At 47.5% G+C, this 18108-nt stretch overlaps 1 protein-coding gene across 1 annotated transcript; it reads right to left on the bottom strand.

The window, feature by feature from the left end:
* Nucleotides 1–12939: 12939 nt before the first annotated feature.
* Nucleotides 12940–17285, bottom strand: LOC119320080 (probable WRKY transcription factor 35). Its single transcript, XM_037594212.1, has 3 exons — nt 16497–17285; nt 15834–15977; nt 12940–14210 (listed from the first exon to the last, which is right to left on the bottom strand). Exons 1-3 carry the CDS (start codon nt 17099–17101, stop codon nt 13508–13510), a joined length of 1452 nt encoding a protein of 483 aa, XP_037450109.1. The 5' UTR covers nt 17102–17285; the 3' UTR covers nt 12940–13507.
* Nucleotides 17286–18108: the final 823 nt, after the last annotated feature.

Here is an 18108-nt window from a genome sequence, read left to right as displayed (position 1 = left end):
CCCCTCCCTCTTCCCTCATCCCCCCTCCCTCCTTCCTCTTGCATCCTCTGTTCAATTTTTTTTCCTGATTTTTTAGTGGATGAGTACTTGATGTAGATTCGATACTGTCGGAATATAATGATAGTTATTTCTTGCTATGATGATTGCAGCCAATATTAGTAAGTAACTATTGCATTGTGAGGTTTCTGGATTAACTAACAGGTTTAAGTTCAGAGCCAAACAGTAGAGGTCAGTAATCATAATTATTTTATTCCAAACTGCAACCAAGCTAAGGTAGTATCTTAGCAAGCATTTGATGCCTTTGATTATTGAAAGGAATCAAACTGTCATTTTTGCCCATTTCTGTGGTTATTGGAGTAGCATCCTATGCTTTCTCTTACCAGCAGAGCATGACTGTTACTGCATGTTTCTCAAGATATACATGCTGAAGTTTCTGTAACAATCAAGGAGAACATCTGGAAACAAAATATGATTTAAGATACACAACAAGTAGCAGGTAACATCACAAATTAGGATTTTTCTACTAGCTAGTATGCTGAAGCAGGTTGCAGGGGCCAAATTTCTACTGCCACAAAGTTAAAGTAAATGCCATTTTTAGTTCTGATGATGGGTGGCAGGAAGCTGCACTTTGAGATGCAGGGTTGTACATTTGAGAGTAAATTAGGATTATTTTGGACAATGAGCAGAGCTTAGGTAAGGAAATGTTCTTTATTAGTTAAGTATATGTGCTAATGCTCATGTTGTTGCTGGTGCTTTGGGTGATTCGACAGGCTGAAGCTATATTAGTTAAGTATATAGAGCACCACCCAAGATGTATGTACATACCCAGCTATCATCAGTAACTTAAACAAAACAGTTGGATGTTCTTGGAGTTTCTTTGTTGAATCTCAAACTGCAACAAACAAATCGGGACAAATTCCTTTTTTACAAAAGATCGATCGGTCGAAGTTTTGGTTGCCGCTCTATCTAGTGTGAACAGTTTATGGCATGCTTCAGACTTACTTTGATGGTTGCAATATATCTTTTGATCCATCTTTGGTACTAATATCAAAGAGGTATACAGGTGGTGAGTACAGGAGCTAAGAGTCTCAGGATCAGATCAATTTGCCTATGTTGCTTCCAAGGAGTTGTTCTCTGTCTGGTCCAATTCTGAAGAAATAAAAAGTGAATAGTTTGTTTGTTCCCTGTGTGGTCACTATATTTTTTGAGTACTGACATTAGTTATGTTTGTTAGCAGCAAGATATTTAAATGAAGCTTGTTCTTTTTCAACTGTTCAACTGATGCCATGAAACTGAATATAGTAGTTGAAAACCCTGTTTTTCTTCCTGATCGTGAAAATTTGAAGTCCTGTTTGTGTTTTGGTTTTGTTGGTTGACAATTATGTTTAGTTTTTCATTTCATGGGTGCTGTAAAATGTGCAGGTGGTGAGTTGAGGCTCAGCATACAGCTTGTTTGGACTAACCAAGAGGACGAGGTATGTTGCTTGCCCAAGCTAAGTGACACGTACGCGCCAAGTTTTCTGTTACATAATTACCTGTTAGTGCTTAGTTAAACCTTGCTGCTATTAGATCTAGAATGGAAGCTCACATAAGTTGAGCCGATTTTTGTCCATATGAAAGCAGAGGACCATATGGTCTGTGGCCTTTTCATCCATATGAAAGTAGAGGCACATTGTGGTGCTAGTTTGCTGGGTTTTGTCTCCGACCATCGTGTCGTGATGAATTTGCAGGTACCCCGAGAGGCCCTTGAGTTTGCCGGAATGTTGATTAACTTCCGTTCCGGCAAATTCGGGTACTCCATATGTCCTATTTTCAGCAAAGGTCATGCTGAAATTTTCCGTGAATTTTAGCATGACTTTGCTAAAAATAGGACATATGGGGTACTTGCGACTAATGCATGTGCTGGGGTATCTTAGTACTTAATTAAGTAGGATCAACTGCCCCTTTATTCTTGCTGCATTAAACCATAGGTGGCAATAGAGCCAAGTGATTAGGCCCAACTTAGAATTCTCCTTAGCATCGATAAACCCTAGATGATAAACCCAACATAGGTGGCAATAGAGCCAAGTGATTAGTGCCAAGTTATTAGGCCCAACCTAGGGTGCCTCGGCATCGATAAACCCTAAATGGTGAAAACTTAACTTGGCTGCCCCGGATGCCTCGGTGTCGATGAGAACCTAAATGATGTATGCTTAGGCTTTTAGGGTGCCTCAGCGTCGACAAACCCTAGATGATGAAAGCTTAGGCTTTTAGGGTGCCTCGGTGTCGACAAACCCTAAATGATTAGACCATGATCTTGTTCCTTGACCAAACTATTTTCCTATTTAGAGCGAAACATGGCCCACAACGATGAGGCCGGTGGTTCGGGCGGCAAGCAATTCTGGGAGCTGTCCCAGGAGATGGAGGAACAACCTCACCGCTATGAGGACGCCATGGAAGACACCGATCCTGATTACACAACCCCTAGTGGCGTCGGGGATGACACCACTGATGGTGCCGCCGAGGATGCCACCACTGATGATGGCGGCGCACACACAGATGGCAGCCAACCGAAGAAGCAAAGGAAGGACCGGCGTCCGAATGCGCTCCACACCCTCAAGGAGGAATTCACTCAAGTGGACTCCGACGGGAATCCAACGGAGCCCAAACATATAGTCGAGGGGTACTCGGTTCAGCTCGGGTGCATTCTCTGGAGCACCGTCTCGATCAACACCGAGAACCTTAGGCATAAGGACAGAGGGAATTTGCGCAATCTCCTCTTCACGAAGCTGCACGAACGATACAAGTTCCCCGCCAAATTTGAAAACACACCCCTCTCAGGCAATAAAGTGAACAGTGCCGCCCTCACGAAGATGAGCATGGCCCTGTCTACTTGGAGAATCGCGGTGAAGAGAATGATTGATAAAGGTGATACTTATGAGAAGATCAAGGCGAAATATCCTTTGATGAGCGAAGATGAGTACAAGGAGTTCAAGATCAAGTGCGAGAGCAACGCAACCTCCGAATCAAGTCAGTGGGGGAAAGAAATGCGGGAGTTGAACTTAGGAGAACACAAACTCGGTCCCGGCGGTTACAGAGTGGCGGAGCCTATATGGGACAAGGAGGACGCGGAGCGTGCCGAGCAAGGCCTACCGCCCCGCTTCGAGAAATACAGCGGTAACAAGCAGACCAGGAACTATGTCAGGGCCTGGTACAAGGAGGACCCGATAACAAAGGAGCTTACCACGGATCCGAAGACCAGGGCGCTTGAGCTTGTTCTGGTAAGGAATACACCCCCGCGTAATTAGCTCCATATGGTTGCACTCTAATTAATCCCCAATATTTCTAAATGGTTCGTGTTCCTTTCGCAGGACACTGAAAGCAGTAGCGCGGGGTCATTTCAGAGCTCCCCTTTCGACACCCCTTTAAATAGGGCGTTGAACATAATGAAAAGCAAGGATAAGCTCACTAAGCCGACGTCAGCTGGTCGTGTGGCCGGCAAAGGCTTGTCCACAAAATGGGGGTCATACTATACCGCTGGTGTGCGGAAGGAGAAAAAGGCCAGCTCGGAAAGCCAGACGCGCGAGGTTGAAGCACTCAAGGCACAAGTGGCGCGGATTCCGGAGCTTGTCCAAGAGCAAGTGGAACAACAATTGGGAACGAAGCTCAACACCATGGTGCCTACGTTGATTCATGGGTTGACGACATGGATTGCGGGCGGCCAACAGGGGCCTCCCCCGGTTCCCAGCTTCACAGCCAGCAACTCGCACAGCGCGCAGGCGGCGCCATTGGTGTCTCCGGCGGCGCCATTGGTGTCTCCGGCGGCGGCGCCATTGGTGTCTCCGGCTGAGGCGGTATTCGTGTCTCCGGCGCTGGCACGGGCATTGGAGCTTAATGCACCTGGGTGTACGCCGGCTGGCACCTCGCCAGCAAGCGCCCCCTCCATCAGTTGCACGCCCGCCGTTGGCGGTGCCTCGACATTAGCCGAGCTCGACGGCATCACGGTAACTAAGCCTCTCGGCCGATGACTTCATCTCCTTGCCTTTGACTGGGCATCCCTGACGCCCTGTACATGTTTTCGCATGGCGCCGCCGACGTTCCTTGCACTCTTCTGCACTTCGTGGGCGCCGAGTTGGTCGATGTAGCCAAGGGCAGAATCGTTCAACCGGGCAACCGCATGTTCCACGGTAATCCGATGGCACCCACAATGTATAGGGTTGAAGTGGTTCGGGTGCTGCCAGGCTGCGACGAGCTGTTACCTCCGATTTGACCCACTGGGGCTGATGAAGAAGATGAGATGACCCTCAGCGCCTGCGTAAACTGGCCCCTGCTTTGGCCGAAGAGCCAGATTCGTTTGGGGGCGGGGGACACCACCCCATAGACAAGATCGCCAGTCGTGCCGGCGCCAAGCCATGGCAAGAATGCCGCAACGCTACCGGACCTGCCGGACATCCCTGTGCCGGACATCCCTATGGCACAGGATACGGACATCCCTATGGCACAGGATCCGGACAACGACGACAACGACGATGGTACATTTACCAAAGTCGATAAGTACTTTGCCGAACATGGGTACACTGACGAGTTATGCGGGCCTCTTTCTCAAGAACCCAACCAAGACGACCGCAATCTAGCTGGTACGGCGGAGAAATCCAATTGCAATAGGCGTCGTCTAGCGTTCAGTTCTCAGGACACGCCTCCAGCTCTCGCCTTCACCGAGCCTCAGATAGCTGAGGTGCGAAATATTATCAGCCCCAACACGCTCAAGAAGGCGGTCTGTGAGCAGAACTCGGTCCCATTACAGGAGATCAAGAAGAAGGGACGGAAGCGAAATACTAACAAGGGCGCCGGTGCGAGCCAGCCGGCACCGAGTTCGATCCGTGCTCAGGCTGGGCCACCTTCACCTAAGGATATCTCGAGGAGGGTGCATGTGGCGGGTAGGGTGATGCTACCGCCAAATATGCTGAATGCTGCAACCGATGCTATGCGGAGTCTGCACGACAGTGTTCTTTCTTTGGAGAAGCGGCGTCTCAGAGAGAATGATGTGGCATACCCGGTTTTCGTGGCCAAGGTGCCAAAGGGCAAGGGCTTTGTGGATGGCGACATCGGGGGTACGATCGTCCTGCGGTTTGATGACATCTTTGCTATGTTTAACCTTCATCCGCTGCACTACACCTTCGTTCGGCTGTTTTCGCTAAGTATGGAGATGCGGATCATTAGAGACAAGACCCCGGACATCGTCATAGTCGACCCCTTCTACATGCATGCCAAGCACTTGAGCAGCGCTGGGGACCGCCAAGTTGCGAGTTCACACCTCGAAGGCGTCATTCTGGCAAACCCAGATAAGGATAACTTCCTTGTGGCTTACTTTCCCGAGTAAGTCATCCCTTAACCGCCCCGTAACATATGATTTCTTAGATTTCGATCGTTCTTTTTTTTCTAACATTTCGTGTTCTATGCAGTGACACACATTGCACACTCATCCTCTTAAGCCCGAAATATTCCATGGCCACGTATTTCGACCCGAACTGTAACTCCAAGATAGACTACACAAATGTCAAGAAAGTTCTTGATGATGTTCTCCCCGGCTACGCCAAATCTGGAGGCACCTTCACCAGGGCAGTTCGTAAGTACGGCAAGCACACCTTCTCACACAATATGAATTTCTGCTGCGTCAAGCAGCCGCCTGGCGATCATAAGGATGCCTACTACGCCCTCCATCACATGCGGGCGATCGTAAGGGACCATCATCAACTTCTGCTACCAGATAGTCTCAAAGATTGGGCCGCGAGGTTGTCGGCAACCCAGGACGCGGACCTCAAACAAGAATTCTTTCGCATCCAATCGGAGTTTGCAGACATCATCCATCAAGATGTCCTTCATACCTCGGGGCAGTTCTACCTCAGATATCAACCGTCCAACAATGAGATAGATGGAACGCTACAAATGCAGGGTGACAACGACCGCGATTTCATGACCATCACGACAGACGGCGGCTTCATCCACGCTCCTATCCGATGAGTCGAGTCGAAGGTAGTGATGTGTAGTTCTAAAACATTGATTGGCTCATGTTGTAATTAAACTTTAATGAGTTCGTATGTCTCTTTGGTTTGGACAGTCATTCAACTTAGATGTAATCGATGCTATTTATTAGTAGGATCATGAATCGTGCTATTAATGTCTTGCTTTTCTCTTCCGATCCTTTTGTTGCATACTTACATATTGCTTATGTATTGTCTGTTGTTTGGCTTGTGCATAGAGATGCCGTCGTATGTCGTGTACAAGGGTAAGGTTCCCGGAGTCTACGACGACTGGGAGGAGTGTCGGAGACAGGTTCACCGTTTCAGCGGTAACAGTTACAAAGGGTACACCACTGGGGCGGAGGCCGAATCTAGATACGCCCGCTATCTAGCGGGAGAGAGGAGGGAGCGTTGGAGGAACCGGATGAAGACCCGTTTGATCGCGATGATGCTCATCGTGATGACCGCAGCTCTCTTTTATGTGATGGTAGTTTAGATGATCGATATCGACATGTAATGTGAAGACAAACTCGATACTCACGGTCTTGAGACTTGTAATGTTTTATCTTTGTTCGGTCTTTTGAATTCGGAGACTAATATGATGAATTGTATTCGGAGACTAATCTTCTATTGTATTCGATGAATCTGCTGTTGCTGTGTGCTGCTGTTTATATTCTGTCCAATAATATATTTTGTAACCTGTGCAAAAATCAGAAAAGCAAAAAAAACCAAATATTCATACTAATGGCGCATCAAGGCAGAGTGCGCCATTAGTATGCCAAAGGATACTAATGGCACATCAAGGCAGAGTGCGTCATTAGTATGACAAAGCACATGATTACATATGGCCCCCCGGGAGGCATACTAATGGCGCATGGAGTAACATACTAATGGCGCACTGCTTGGTGCGCCATTAGTATACCAGATACTAATGGCGCACCAGTGGTGCGCCATTAGTAAAAAATCTAGTGGCGTGCTACTAATGGCGCACCAGTAGTGCGCCATTAGTAGGCAAAACCGGTGCGCCATTAGTAGGCCTTTTCCTAGTAGTGTGGTTTTCCAAGCTCATGCTCGGGTCGAGAGATATGAAGTCTCCGACAAGTTCTTCAGCTGTAAGATGGAGGAAAATAGTTCTGTCAGTGAGTACATACTCAAGATGTCTGGGTTGCACAACCGCTTGACTCAGCTGGGATTTAATCTCCCGGATGACGCGGTCATTGACAGAATCCTTCAGTCGCTTCCACCAAGCTACAAGAGCTTTGTGATGAACTTCAATATGCAGGGGATGGAAAAGACCATTCCTGAGGTATATTCAATGCTGAAATCAGCAGAGGTAGAGATCAAAAAGGAACATCAAGTGTTGATGGTGAATAAAACCACTAAGTTCAAGAAAGGCAAGGGTAAGAAGAACTTCAAGAAGGACGGCAAGGGAGTTGCCGCGCCCGGTAAGCCAGTTGCCGGGAAGAAGTCAAATAATGGACCCAAGCCTGAGACTGAGTGCTTTTATTGCAAGGGAAGTGGTCACTGGAAACGGAACTACCCCAAGTACTTAGCGGACAAGAAGGCCGGCAAAACCAAAGGTATATGTGATATACATGTAATTGATGTGTACCTTACCAGTGCTCGTAGTAGCTCCTGGGTATTTGATACTGGTGCGGTTGCTCATATTTGTAACTCAAAGCAGGAGCTGTGGAATAAGAGGAGACTGGCAAAGGACGAGGTGACGATGCTCGTCGGGAATGGTTCCAAGGTCGATGTGATCGCCGTCGGCACGCTACCTCTACATTTACCTACGGGATTAGTTTTAAACCTCAATAATTGTTATTTAGTGCCAGCTTTGAGCATGAACATTGTATCAGGATCTCGTTTAATTCGAGATGGCTACTCATTCAAATCTGAGAATAATGGTTGTTCTATTTATATGAGAGATATGTTTTATGGTCATGCCCCGCTGGTGAATGGTTTATTCTTAATGAATCTTGAGCGTAATGTTACACATATTCATAGTGTGAATACCAAAAGATGTAAAGTTGATAACGATAGTCCCGCATACTTGTGGCACTGCCGCCTTGGTCACATTGGTGTCAAGCGCATGAAGAAGCTCCATGCTGATGGACTTTTAGAGTCTCTAGATTATGAATCGTTTGACACATGCGAACCATGCCTCATGGGCAAAATGACCAAGACTCCGTTCTTCGGAACAATGGAGCGAGCAACCAACTTATTGGAAATCATACATACTGATGTGTGCAGTCCAATGAGCGTTGAGGCTCGTGGAGGATATCGTTATGTTCTCACTCTCACTGATGACTTGAGTAGATATGGGTATGTCTACTTGATGAAACACAAGTCTGAGACCTTTGAAAAGTTCAAGGAATTTCAGAATGAGGTAGAGAATCAACGTGACCGAAAGATAAAGTTCTTACGATCAGATCATGGGGGAGAATATTTAAGTCACGAATTTGGTACGCACTTAAGTAAATGTGGAATCGTTTCACAGCTCACGCCGCCTGGAACACCTTAGCGTAACGGTGTGTCTGAACGTCGTAATCGCACTCTATTGGATATGTGTGATCTATGATGTCACTTACCGATTTACCGCTATCATTTTGGGGATACGCTCTAGAGACAGCTACATTCACTTTAAATAGGGCACCGTCTAAATCCGTTGAGACGACACCGTATGAATTATGGTTTGGAAAGAAACCTAAGTTGTCGTTTCTAAAAGTTTGGGAATGTGATGCTTATGTCAAGAAACTTCAACCTGAGAAGCTCGAACCCAAGTCGGAAAAATGTGTCTTCATAGGATACCCTAAGGAAACCATTGGGTATACCTTCTACTTAAGATCCGAGGGCAAGATCTTTGTTGCCAAGAGCGGGTCCTTTCTGGAGAAAGAGTTTCTCTCGAAAGAAGTAAGTGGGAGGAAAGTGGAACTTGATGAAGCACTACCTCTTGAACTAGTAAGTAGCGCAGCTCAGGAAGATGTTCCTATGGTGCCTGCACCGACTAGAGAGGAAATTAATGATGATGATCAAGGTACTTCGGATCAAGTTACTACTGAACTTCATAGGTCCACGAGGACACGTTCCACACTAGAGTGGTATGGCAACCCTGTCCTGGAAATCATGTTGTTAGACAACGGTGAACCTTCGAACTATGAAGAAGCAATGGTGGGCCCAGATTCCAACAAATGGCTTGAAGCCATGCAATCCGAGATAGGATCCATGTATGAAAACAAAGTATGGACTTTCACAGACTTTCCCGATGATCGGCGAGCAATAGAAAACAAATGTATCTTTAAGAAAAAGACGGACGCGGATGGTAATGTTACCATATATAAAGCTCGACTTGTCGCTAAGGGTTATCGACAAGTTCAAGGGATTGACTACGATGAGACATTCTCTCCCGTAGCGAAGCTGAAGTCCGTCTGAATCATGTTAGCAATTGCCGCATACTATGATTATGAGATATGGCAAATGGACGTCAAAACGGCATTCCTTAACGGTCACCTTAAGGAAGAACTGTATATGATGCAGCCGGAAGGTTTTGTCGACCCTAAGAATGCTAACAAGGTATGCAAGCTCCAGCGCTCCATCTATGAGCTGGTGCAAGCATCTCGGAGTTGGAACATTCGCTTTAATGAGATGATCAAAGCGTTTGGGTTTATGCAGACTTATGGAGAAGCCTGTGTTTACAAGAAAGTGAGTGGGAGCTCTGTAGCATTTCTCATATTATATGTGGATGACATACTTTTGATGGGAAATGATATAGAACTTTTGGACGGCATTAAGGCCTACTTGAATAAGTGTTTTTCAATGAAGGACCTTGGAGAATCTGCTTACACATTAGGCATCAAGATCAATAGAGATAGATCGAGATGCCTCATGGGTCTTTCACAAAGCACATACCTTGATAAGATATTGAAGAAGTTCAATATGGATCAGTCCAAGAAGGGGTTCTTGCCTGTGTTGCAAGGTGTGAAATTGAGCTCGGCTCAATGCCCGACCACGGCAGAAGATAGAGAAAAGATGAGTGTCGTCCCCTATGCCTCAGCCATAGGGTCTATCATGTATGCCATGACCTGTACCAGACCTGATATAAACCTTGATGTAAGTTTGATAGGAAGGTACCAAAGTAATCCCGGCATGGAACACTAGACAGCGGTCAAGAACATCCTTAAGTACCTAAAAAGGACTAAGGATATGTTTCTCGTATATGGAGGTGACGAAGAGCTCGTCGTAAAGGGTTACGTCGACAGTAGTTTCGACACAGATCTGGATGACTCTAAGTCACAAACCGGATACGTGTATATTTTGAATGGTGGGGCAGTAAGCTGGTGCAGTTGCAAGCAGAGCGTGGTGGCGGGATCTACATGTGAAGCGGAGTACATGGCAGCCTCGGAGGCAGCTCATGAAGCTATCTGGGTGAAGGAGTTCATCACCGACCTAGGAGTCATACCCAATGCGTCGGGGCCGATCGCACTCTTCTGTGACAACACTGGAGCTATTGCACTTGCCAAGGAGCCCAGGTTTCACAAGAAGACCAGGCACATCAAGGGTCGCTTCAACTCCATTCGTGAAAATGTTCAAGATGGAGACATAGATATTTGTAAAGTACATACAGACCTGAATGTAGCAGATCTGTTGACTAAACCTCTCCCTAGAGCAAAACATGATCAACACCAGAACGCAATGGGTGTTCGATACATCACAATGTAACTAGATTATTGACTCTAGTGCAAGTGGGAGACTGTTGGAAATATGCCCTAGAGGCAATAATAAAACGGTTATTATTATATTTCTTTGTTCATGATAATTGTCTATTGTTCATGCTATAATTGTATTATCCGGAAATCGTAATACATGTGTGAATACATAGACCACAACAAGTCCCTAGTGAGCCTCTAGTTGACTAGCTCGTTGATCAACAAATAGTCATGGTTTCCTGACTATGGACATTGGATGTCATTGATAACGGGATCACATCATTAGGAGAATGATGTGATGGACAAGACCCAATCCTAAGCATAGCACAAAGATCGTGTAGTTCGTTTCGCTAGAGCTTTTCCAAATGTCAAGTATCATTTCCTTAGACCATGAGATTGTGCAACTCCCGGATACTGTAGGAGTGCTTTGGGTGTGCCAAACGTCACAACGTAACTGGGGGACTATAAAGGTGCACTATGGGTATCTCCGAAAGTGTCTGTTGGGTTGGCACGAATCGAGACTGGGATTTGTCACTCCGTATGAGGGAGAGGTATCTCTGGGCCCACTCGGTAATGCATCATCACAATGAGCTCAATGTGACCAAGTGTCTGGTCACGGGATCATGCATTACGTACGAGTAAAGTGACTTGCCGGTAATGAGATTGAACGAGGTATTGGGATACCGACGATCGAGTCTCGGGCAAGTAACGTACCGATTGACAAAGGGAATTGTATACGGGATTGATTGAATCCTCGACATCGTGGTTCATCCGATGAGATCATCGAGGAGCATGTGGGAGCCAACATGGGTATCTAGATCCCGCTGCTGGTTATTGACCGGAGAGGCGTCTCGGTCATGTCTGCATGTCTCCCGAACCCGTAGGGTCTACACACTTAAGGTTCGGAGAGGCTAGGATTGTAGATATATGAGTATGCAGTAACCCGAAAGTTGTTCGGAGTCTCGGATGAGATCCCGGATGTCACGAGGAGTTCCGGAATGGTCCGAAGGTGAAGAATTATATATAGGAAGTGCAGTTTCGGCCATCGGGAAAGTTTCGGGGGTCACGATATTGTACCGAGACCACCGGATGGGGCCACCTATCCCAGAGGTCCCCATGGGCTGAAGTGGGAGGGGAACCAGCCCCTGGTGGGCTGGTGCGCCCCCCCTTGGGCCCCCCTGTGCCTAGGGTTGGAAACCCTAGGGATGGGGGGCGCCTCCACTTGCCTTGGGGGGCAAGCCACCCCCTTGGCCGCCACCCCCCTTGGGGATCCCATCTCCTAGGGACGGCGCCCCCCCCCCCAGGGGGCCTATATAAAGAGGGGGGAGGAAGGGCAGCCGAACCCCAAGTCTCTGGCGCCTCCCTCTCCCCACGCACCACCTCTCCCTCTCGCTGAACCTTGGCGAAGCCCTGCCGAGATCGCTGTTGCATCCACCACCATGCTGTCGTGCTGCTGGATCTTCATCAACCTCTCCTTCCCCCTTGCTGGATCAAGAAGGAGGAGACGTCTTCCCAACCGTACGTGTGTTGAACGCGGAGGTGCCGTCCGTTCGGCACTAGGATCTCCGGTGATTTGGATCACGACGAGTACGACTCCCTCAACCCCGTTCTCTTGAACGCTTCCGCGCGCGATCTACAAGGGTATGTAGATGCAATCCTCTCTCTCGTTGCTTGAAGACTCCATAGATTGATCTTGGTGAAGCGTAAAAAAATTTATTTTCTGCAACGTTCCCCTACACCCCCCTCAAATGAGCTACGAGCTCTTTTGGGCTTCTAGCTTATTTTCACAGTAATCTGCAAAAGAACTGGCCCATAACCGCATGCACCGAATCCCAAGAAAAAATTAGTACACATTATAGATTGGGGGTGGGGGTGGGGGGTCAACAAAGTAAGAAAATTATTAACCTCAAATGGCACCCTACAAACCTCCTCCCGGTGTCACTGCCATCATTGCACACACGAAGAACATGATCGAACTAATGTTACACTTTTCAACCTTGCATTGCTCACAACTGATATCGTCACTGGGATCATAGTTTGGTTGCACATAACTGTCAACAACATCATGAGGGGGCTCATGGTCCTCAAGCGCCGAGGCTGAATTGAAGACGTCCCACCAATACAACAAAGCCTCCCATTGTTCCCCATAATCGTCCATTGCGCTCTTCAGAAAGTAGACAAACACCAAATGTTGAAGTGTAGGCCAAAAACAGGCCTACAATAGTGACATACATTGTTGTTCTTCATATGTACAATATAGATGAGCAACTATAACTCCATTAACTAAGCTCTCGGTAACACTTTCATCCATGCACCCACATTCGACATACTCTGTCTGGAAGCACGAAGATAAACTCAGAAAATCTCTCAAAATCATAGTGTGGACTCCGGGTTCTTCTAAACATGAATAATTAACAAGAAACAAGTCCATGTTCTTCATATTCTGAAGAACGAGAAGCCACCGAAAACCGTCTAGGCCGGTTCTCTATTAGTTTCCATTTGAAAGACTGTTTGTCTTACCTCCTACTATGTAAATGTACCAAGAAAAAAATGTACTATATACTAGATCATCTTCATCAAAACCATACTCAATAACACATCAGGGAGGAGCACGCAGTGTGTAATAACTAATATAAAAAGTAAAGAGAGAGGGGGAAAACCATACTTTCCTTTTCTTGCTCCTGTTATCATTAAGGTTATTTCAAGCCTATATCTAGCTAGAGATGTCCTCAAGTGTGGTGTTTGCATTTGCACATCGATGCAAGCCTGGTATGTTTTAAGGTAACTAATTGACGTCAAAACTCATAAACCCATGTCCCCTTGCTCAAGTGCGCTCCCTGCAGAAGTAGTAACAGCAGCACTAGCGGGCGCCCAGTCCATCATGAATAATGAATCCACGTCGTCCTTGGCTGCTGCCTTCTCCTTGCCAGGTCTGGCCTCCATGTACTCCGTGGAGAAGATGAGGCTGACAGGGTCGGAGTCCAGCTCAGTGAGGTCAGCGAAGAAGTCGTCCTGGTGGTGGTAGCCGCCGGCCTCCTCGGGCATCATCGGCCTGTAGCTCTGGCTGAACATCTGCTGCAGGAGATGATCACTGTAATAACCCACCGTTGCTGTAGTATCACCGCCTATCCTTCTCTCCATTTCTGCCTCCTCTTTCACAGTCATGGGAGGTGTGTTGTTGCCGGTGCTTGTGGTCGCCGTGGTGGTCGTGCTCGTGGCGGCCGGGGTAGCGGCGGATTGATCCTTTGATTCTGCCTTGACGACTGGCTTGTGCTGATTGCGCGAGCAGTTCTTGCTGTTCTTGGACGCAGCTGCAGCTGTGTTGCTGCTGCTATTCTTGGCGTAGTGGGACCGCGTGGAGCCGGCGAGCACGTTGCGCTGCGTCGGCCACGGGTGGTTGTGCTCCGAGGTGTAGGTGATGACCAGCATGTTGGGGTCCGTCCGGCTGCGCTCCACTTGCTTCCGTGCAGGGCACCCCTTGGAGCTACTGCATCTGTAGTACCCTCTGAACATGCAATGCATGGTAGAAAGTTTCGTCAGAAATCTATTGTGGATTCCACAGCATATGATATGTACTACCACACCCTAGTTACATCACTGGGAATTGTTTGATACCAGGGGCCGGCACACTGATATCCCCATTTGCTGAAGTGCATCATAAAGTGTTTCAAACTTTCCACAGAACATCATGGATGCAACTAACAAACATATAGTACTAAGTTCATTAAAACCATATAAACATTAAAGAATTAAAAACATTTCCTCCATCACGCAATCCAACTAAAATTGGAAAAGAAGGTATATGCAAGTACAAGAGGAGTTAAATAGCTCTATTTTTATTCCCTGTGAAAAAATAGCACTGTTTTTATGGCATTGACAGAGGACTAAAAATGCATTGCCATATGAGAGGTACTTTAATAAGAGTAAAAATGAAAAGGCTAAAGAGCGCAGAACTATTTGTATCTGAAACGGCCGGGTATGTGTAAATTTTGACATTGTGGTATGCATTTTTTAGGCAAATGGAACGTCAATTCCTTGATAAACAATACCACCTGCCTGTGTCATTTAGATATTGATTTATTTTAACCAAAATATAATTTAAAATGTATTGCAATTATGTCATGATAAAAAATTAAAAAATGAAGTTGCAAAAGGATGTGTTAAGAATTTCGGATGTATACACATGGTGTCAAGAGTGTCCCCAACCTCCCGAACTTAATCATTTCATATCTGTTAATTTTAAACAGATTAGTTTCAACCAATACTAGGAAAGTTGATTAGTTTCGGTTGTTGATGAACCACGTCTTACAAAAGAGCCGTGTAAGCATATGCATGCCAGATGTAGCCACCAACTAAAAAATTATTAATTCAATGGTTAGTTATCTTGTGTATATTTTGGATGAATGGAATATTGAGTTAGTTTGACAAAGTAGTAAGCAAGGTCCTATATAATTTCCAATCTAAGCTTCTTATAACTGTGCATGGGTCAAACTTTTTCCTACACCTACATTAACTTTAAATAGGACAAACTAATTTCATACTAAACTTGAAGCACCACAAAGGTTGATGAATGTCTATGAAGAAAATCTCCATATAATTAGCTTCGGTCGGTTTATTTGGTCAGCCCAACACATAATCCTTGTGGTGAGGAAGCAATATGAAAGTGTGAGCCTACTTGAATGCACTATAAACATTGTTTGAACTGTACAGTTAAACTGGAGATGTCAAGTTGAAAGGACAAAGTAATAAATACAACTCCAACAGAAAAAGAAAACATAACAGTTCAATGCGGTACTAGCTTCCCCACTTGCCGGTTGGAATATATAGATGCAAGCTAGCTTATCATATTCTTCTGCAACTAGCCAGATAGAAATGTTACGAAAAGGAGAGGTATACATGTGTTAGAGTGTTTTCTCTCCTCGTTGAGGAGGAGAATCTATGTGAGTTTGAGCCTGCATGCTCTTACTATGATTACATGATCGCCATAATTATTACAGGCACACATACCCTGGCCTGATATATACTCTACATGCATGGAGCAGAAGAGAGCTAGAGAGACTGAGTGAAAGAGATGAAGCTATATACCAATACCAGCAGAGAGAGATTAATGGGGTGCTCCATGTCGTACCTTGGGTAGGGGGAGCCTTTGATAGGCTTCTGGCCATACTTCCTCCAAGCCCAGAGATCAGAAGGAACAACCTCCCCAGTGGTCTTCCCGGCCACTGCTGCTGCAGGTGCTGGGATGCACACCACCTTCCTTGCCTGGTTCTTCCTGCATCAAACACAAGACCACCTTAATTTAGACTGCCATCCAGCATCCACACACAGTTTTGAGCGACTAGTAGTACATGCGCTTAAACATCTAAAGCTGAAGGCAACTGAAAACTAGGGTTTGCTGTAATAACTAGGAGCTGGGGGGGATATAGTCTTGGTATCATGTATTCTGGTGTATATGTAAAGATTGAGTTAATTTCTATCAGAAGTATTATTTTTCTTGTTACTCCTACAAAATATTGCTGTTTTTGTCATAGCCCAAAACTGGCCATGCATTTAATTTCTCTTCTTTCATCTCGATCCTTACATTCTAGGGAGTTGCAGAATGAGGAAAAACTAAGCACGGTGGGAGGAAATGGAGCTGCAAACTTTCCCTAAATTACGAATCCTGAACAGTGCCCCCACGACAAGGAACTCCGTGCTTAATTGCACTTGTCGAGAGGAATCGAAGAAATTAAGGCGGACTTGTGTAGATCTGACTGAACAGATAGCTAGCTAACGATGGCCGGTGCCGAACCTGCGCTTGATGCCCCCGCCACGCGGTGAGGACGACATCTGCAGCCCTGCGACGGCGTCGAACGCGCACGGGCCAGCCGCCACCCCGTGCCCGGCCATCGGCCCGCCGAGCTTCGCCGCGTCACCGCCCATCAGCGCGTACGGCGACAGCCCGCGCATCGGCATCTCCCTTGGAAACATATGGTGATTCCTCATGTCCAGGAACCTGCCACCAGCACGAACAGTTGTTCCACCGCCGCCGCAGCCGGTCGTGTCGACGAAGCCGACCTGCTTGGCCATGCCGATACCCATCGCGTCCTGGACGGCGTCGAAGAAGTCGGCGGCGGCGCTGCCGGAGGAGGAGGGGTAGTCGGTGCTGAAGGCATCCGGGAGGCCGGAGAACGGGTCACCGAGAGCGTCTGCGCTGCTCGGCCCAGCACCGTCCGAGGACGACGTCTGGGGCAGCGGGAAGAGGATCGGGTCAGTCGGCAGCTGCAGCCACTCGGTGGCCGTCGACGACGGGGGATCGGCAGAGCCAGCCGGCATGGCCCCGCCAGCTCGGACGATGTCGGTGAGGTCTCCGGCCTGCTGGTCGCCATCCACCCTCTTCAAGAAGTAGTCGCACATGACTACCCCTTTCTCTCTTTCTCTCTCTCTCCCTCTCTGGTGTGTATGTATGTATATATGAAGTATACCAAGTAGGCAGCAAGACAGCCTAGAGCTAGCTCGTGCTTTATGCTTGGCAAATTCACACGAACTCAAGAGCTAGCTAGCTTTGCGGAGAGAGGTCGACGCAGATGACACGAGAGAGAGAGGGAGAGAAAGGCTGTGCAGCTGCAGGCTGCCTGTCTTTTGTGGAGAGAGATGTGGGAGATGGCGTGTCATGTGTGGTCTGGTGCTCCCTAGAGGACAAAATTGTCTGTGCGATAGAGAGAGGGAGAGGGACTGAGCTGAGGGGGCGCGAGGAGAGAGGAAGCCGGCAGTCACTGGGAGTGGACACTGTTCTTTTCCTCCTCTGGAGAGAGAAGAGACATGCATGGACGATGGTGGGAGGTCAGGTCGCTGACTTTCTCTTTCATCTCAGGCGCAAAGTGTTCTCCGCACGCAAACGCAGCACGGGCCAAGGGGTGCCGGGGTAATTTTAAGTACAAGCGGCGGGCCGGCCGGGCTGCACGGTAAAAATCACGTCACGGTTTGAGCACGATTGCCGTACTATATTTTTTCCAAGAACACAGTCGCATGCATTCATATATACGCAGATACACTCATCCCTACGAACACACACGTAGAGTCGTAGACCTTATCCCTATAAAAGCATCTACAATCGGGCGCCTCAAACCGGCCTCAAACGCCCGAATATCCCGCTCGGTCACGAAAATCTAGCCCAGACGGGCGCCTCAAACGTCCGGACTCACCGGCACCCCTCATATCCAATCCAAATATGAGGAAGAGATGGGAGCGCCCGGACGTGTCCGCCACGTAGTACTGGCGATGGGGTCCCACATGGAATCGTCCGGAAACACGGTGGTTCGACAGACGCCTCCCCCGTTGCCGCGGTGTGAACGTCGTGTGGCGTCGCTCCGGCATGCTGCCCGAGGCCAAATTCGGCTATTTAAGCTGGCCGGCGGCCCCCA

Source organism: Triticum dicoccoides, chromosome 6B (genome assembly GCF_002162155.2).
Source record: "Triticum dicoccoides isolate Atlit2015 ecotype Zavitan chromosome 6B, WEW_v2.0, whole genome shotgun sequence".
NCBI lineage: Eukaryota > Viridiplantae > Streptophyta > Magnoliopsida > Poales > Poaceae > Triticum > Triticum dicoccoides.
The sequence above is the reverse complement of the archived record's forward strand: the minus strand, read 5'-3'. Positions and strand labels throughout refer to the sequence as shown.

What these genes read in the sequence shown, in the direction of transcription:
- LOC119320080 (XM_037594212.1), bottom strand. Translation starts at nt 17,101, where the DNA reads ATGTGCGACTACTTCTTGAAGAGGGTGGATGGCGACCAGCAGGCCGGA. An exon ending in GGCGGGGGCATCAAGCGCAG is followed by an intron (nt 15,978 to 16,496) that starts GTTCGGCACCGG and finishes TGTTTGATGCAG; the next exon opens with GAAGAACCAGGCAAGGAAGG. An exon ending in AAAGGCTCCCCCTACCCAAG is followed by an intron (nt 14,211 to 15,833) that starts GTACGACATGGA and finishes TTGCATGTTCAG; the next exon opens with AGGGTACTACAGATGCAGTA.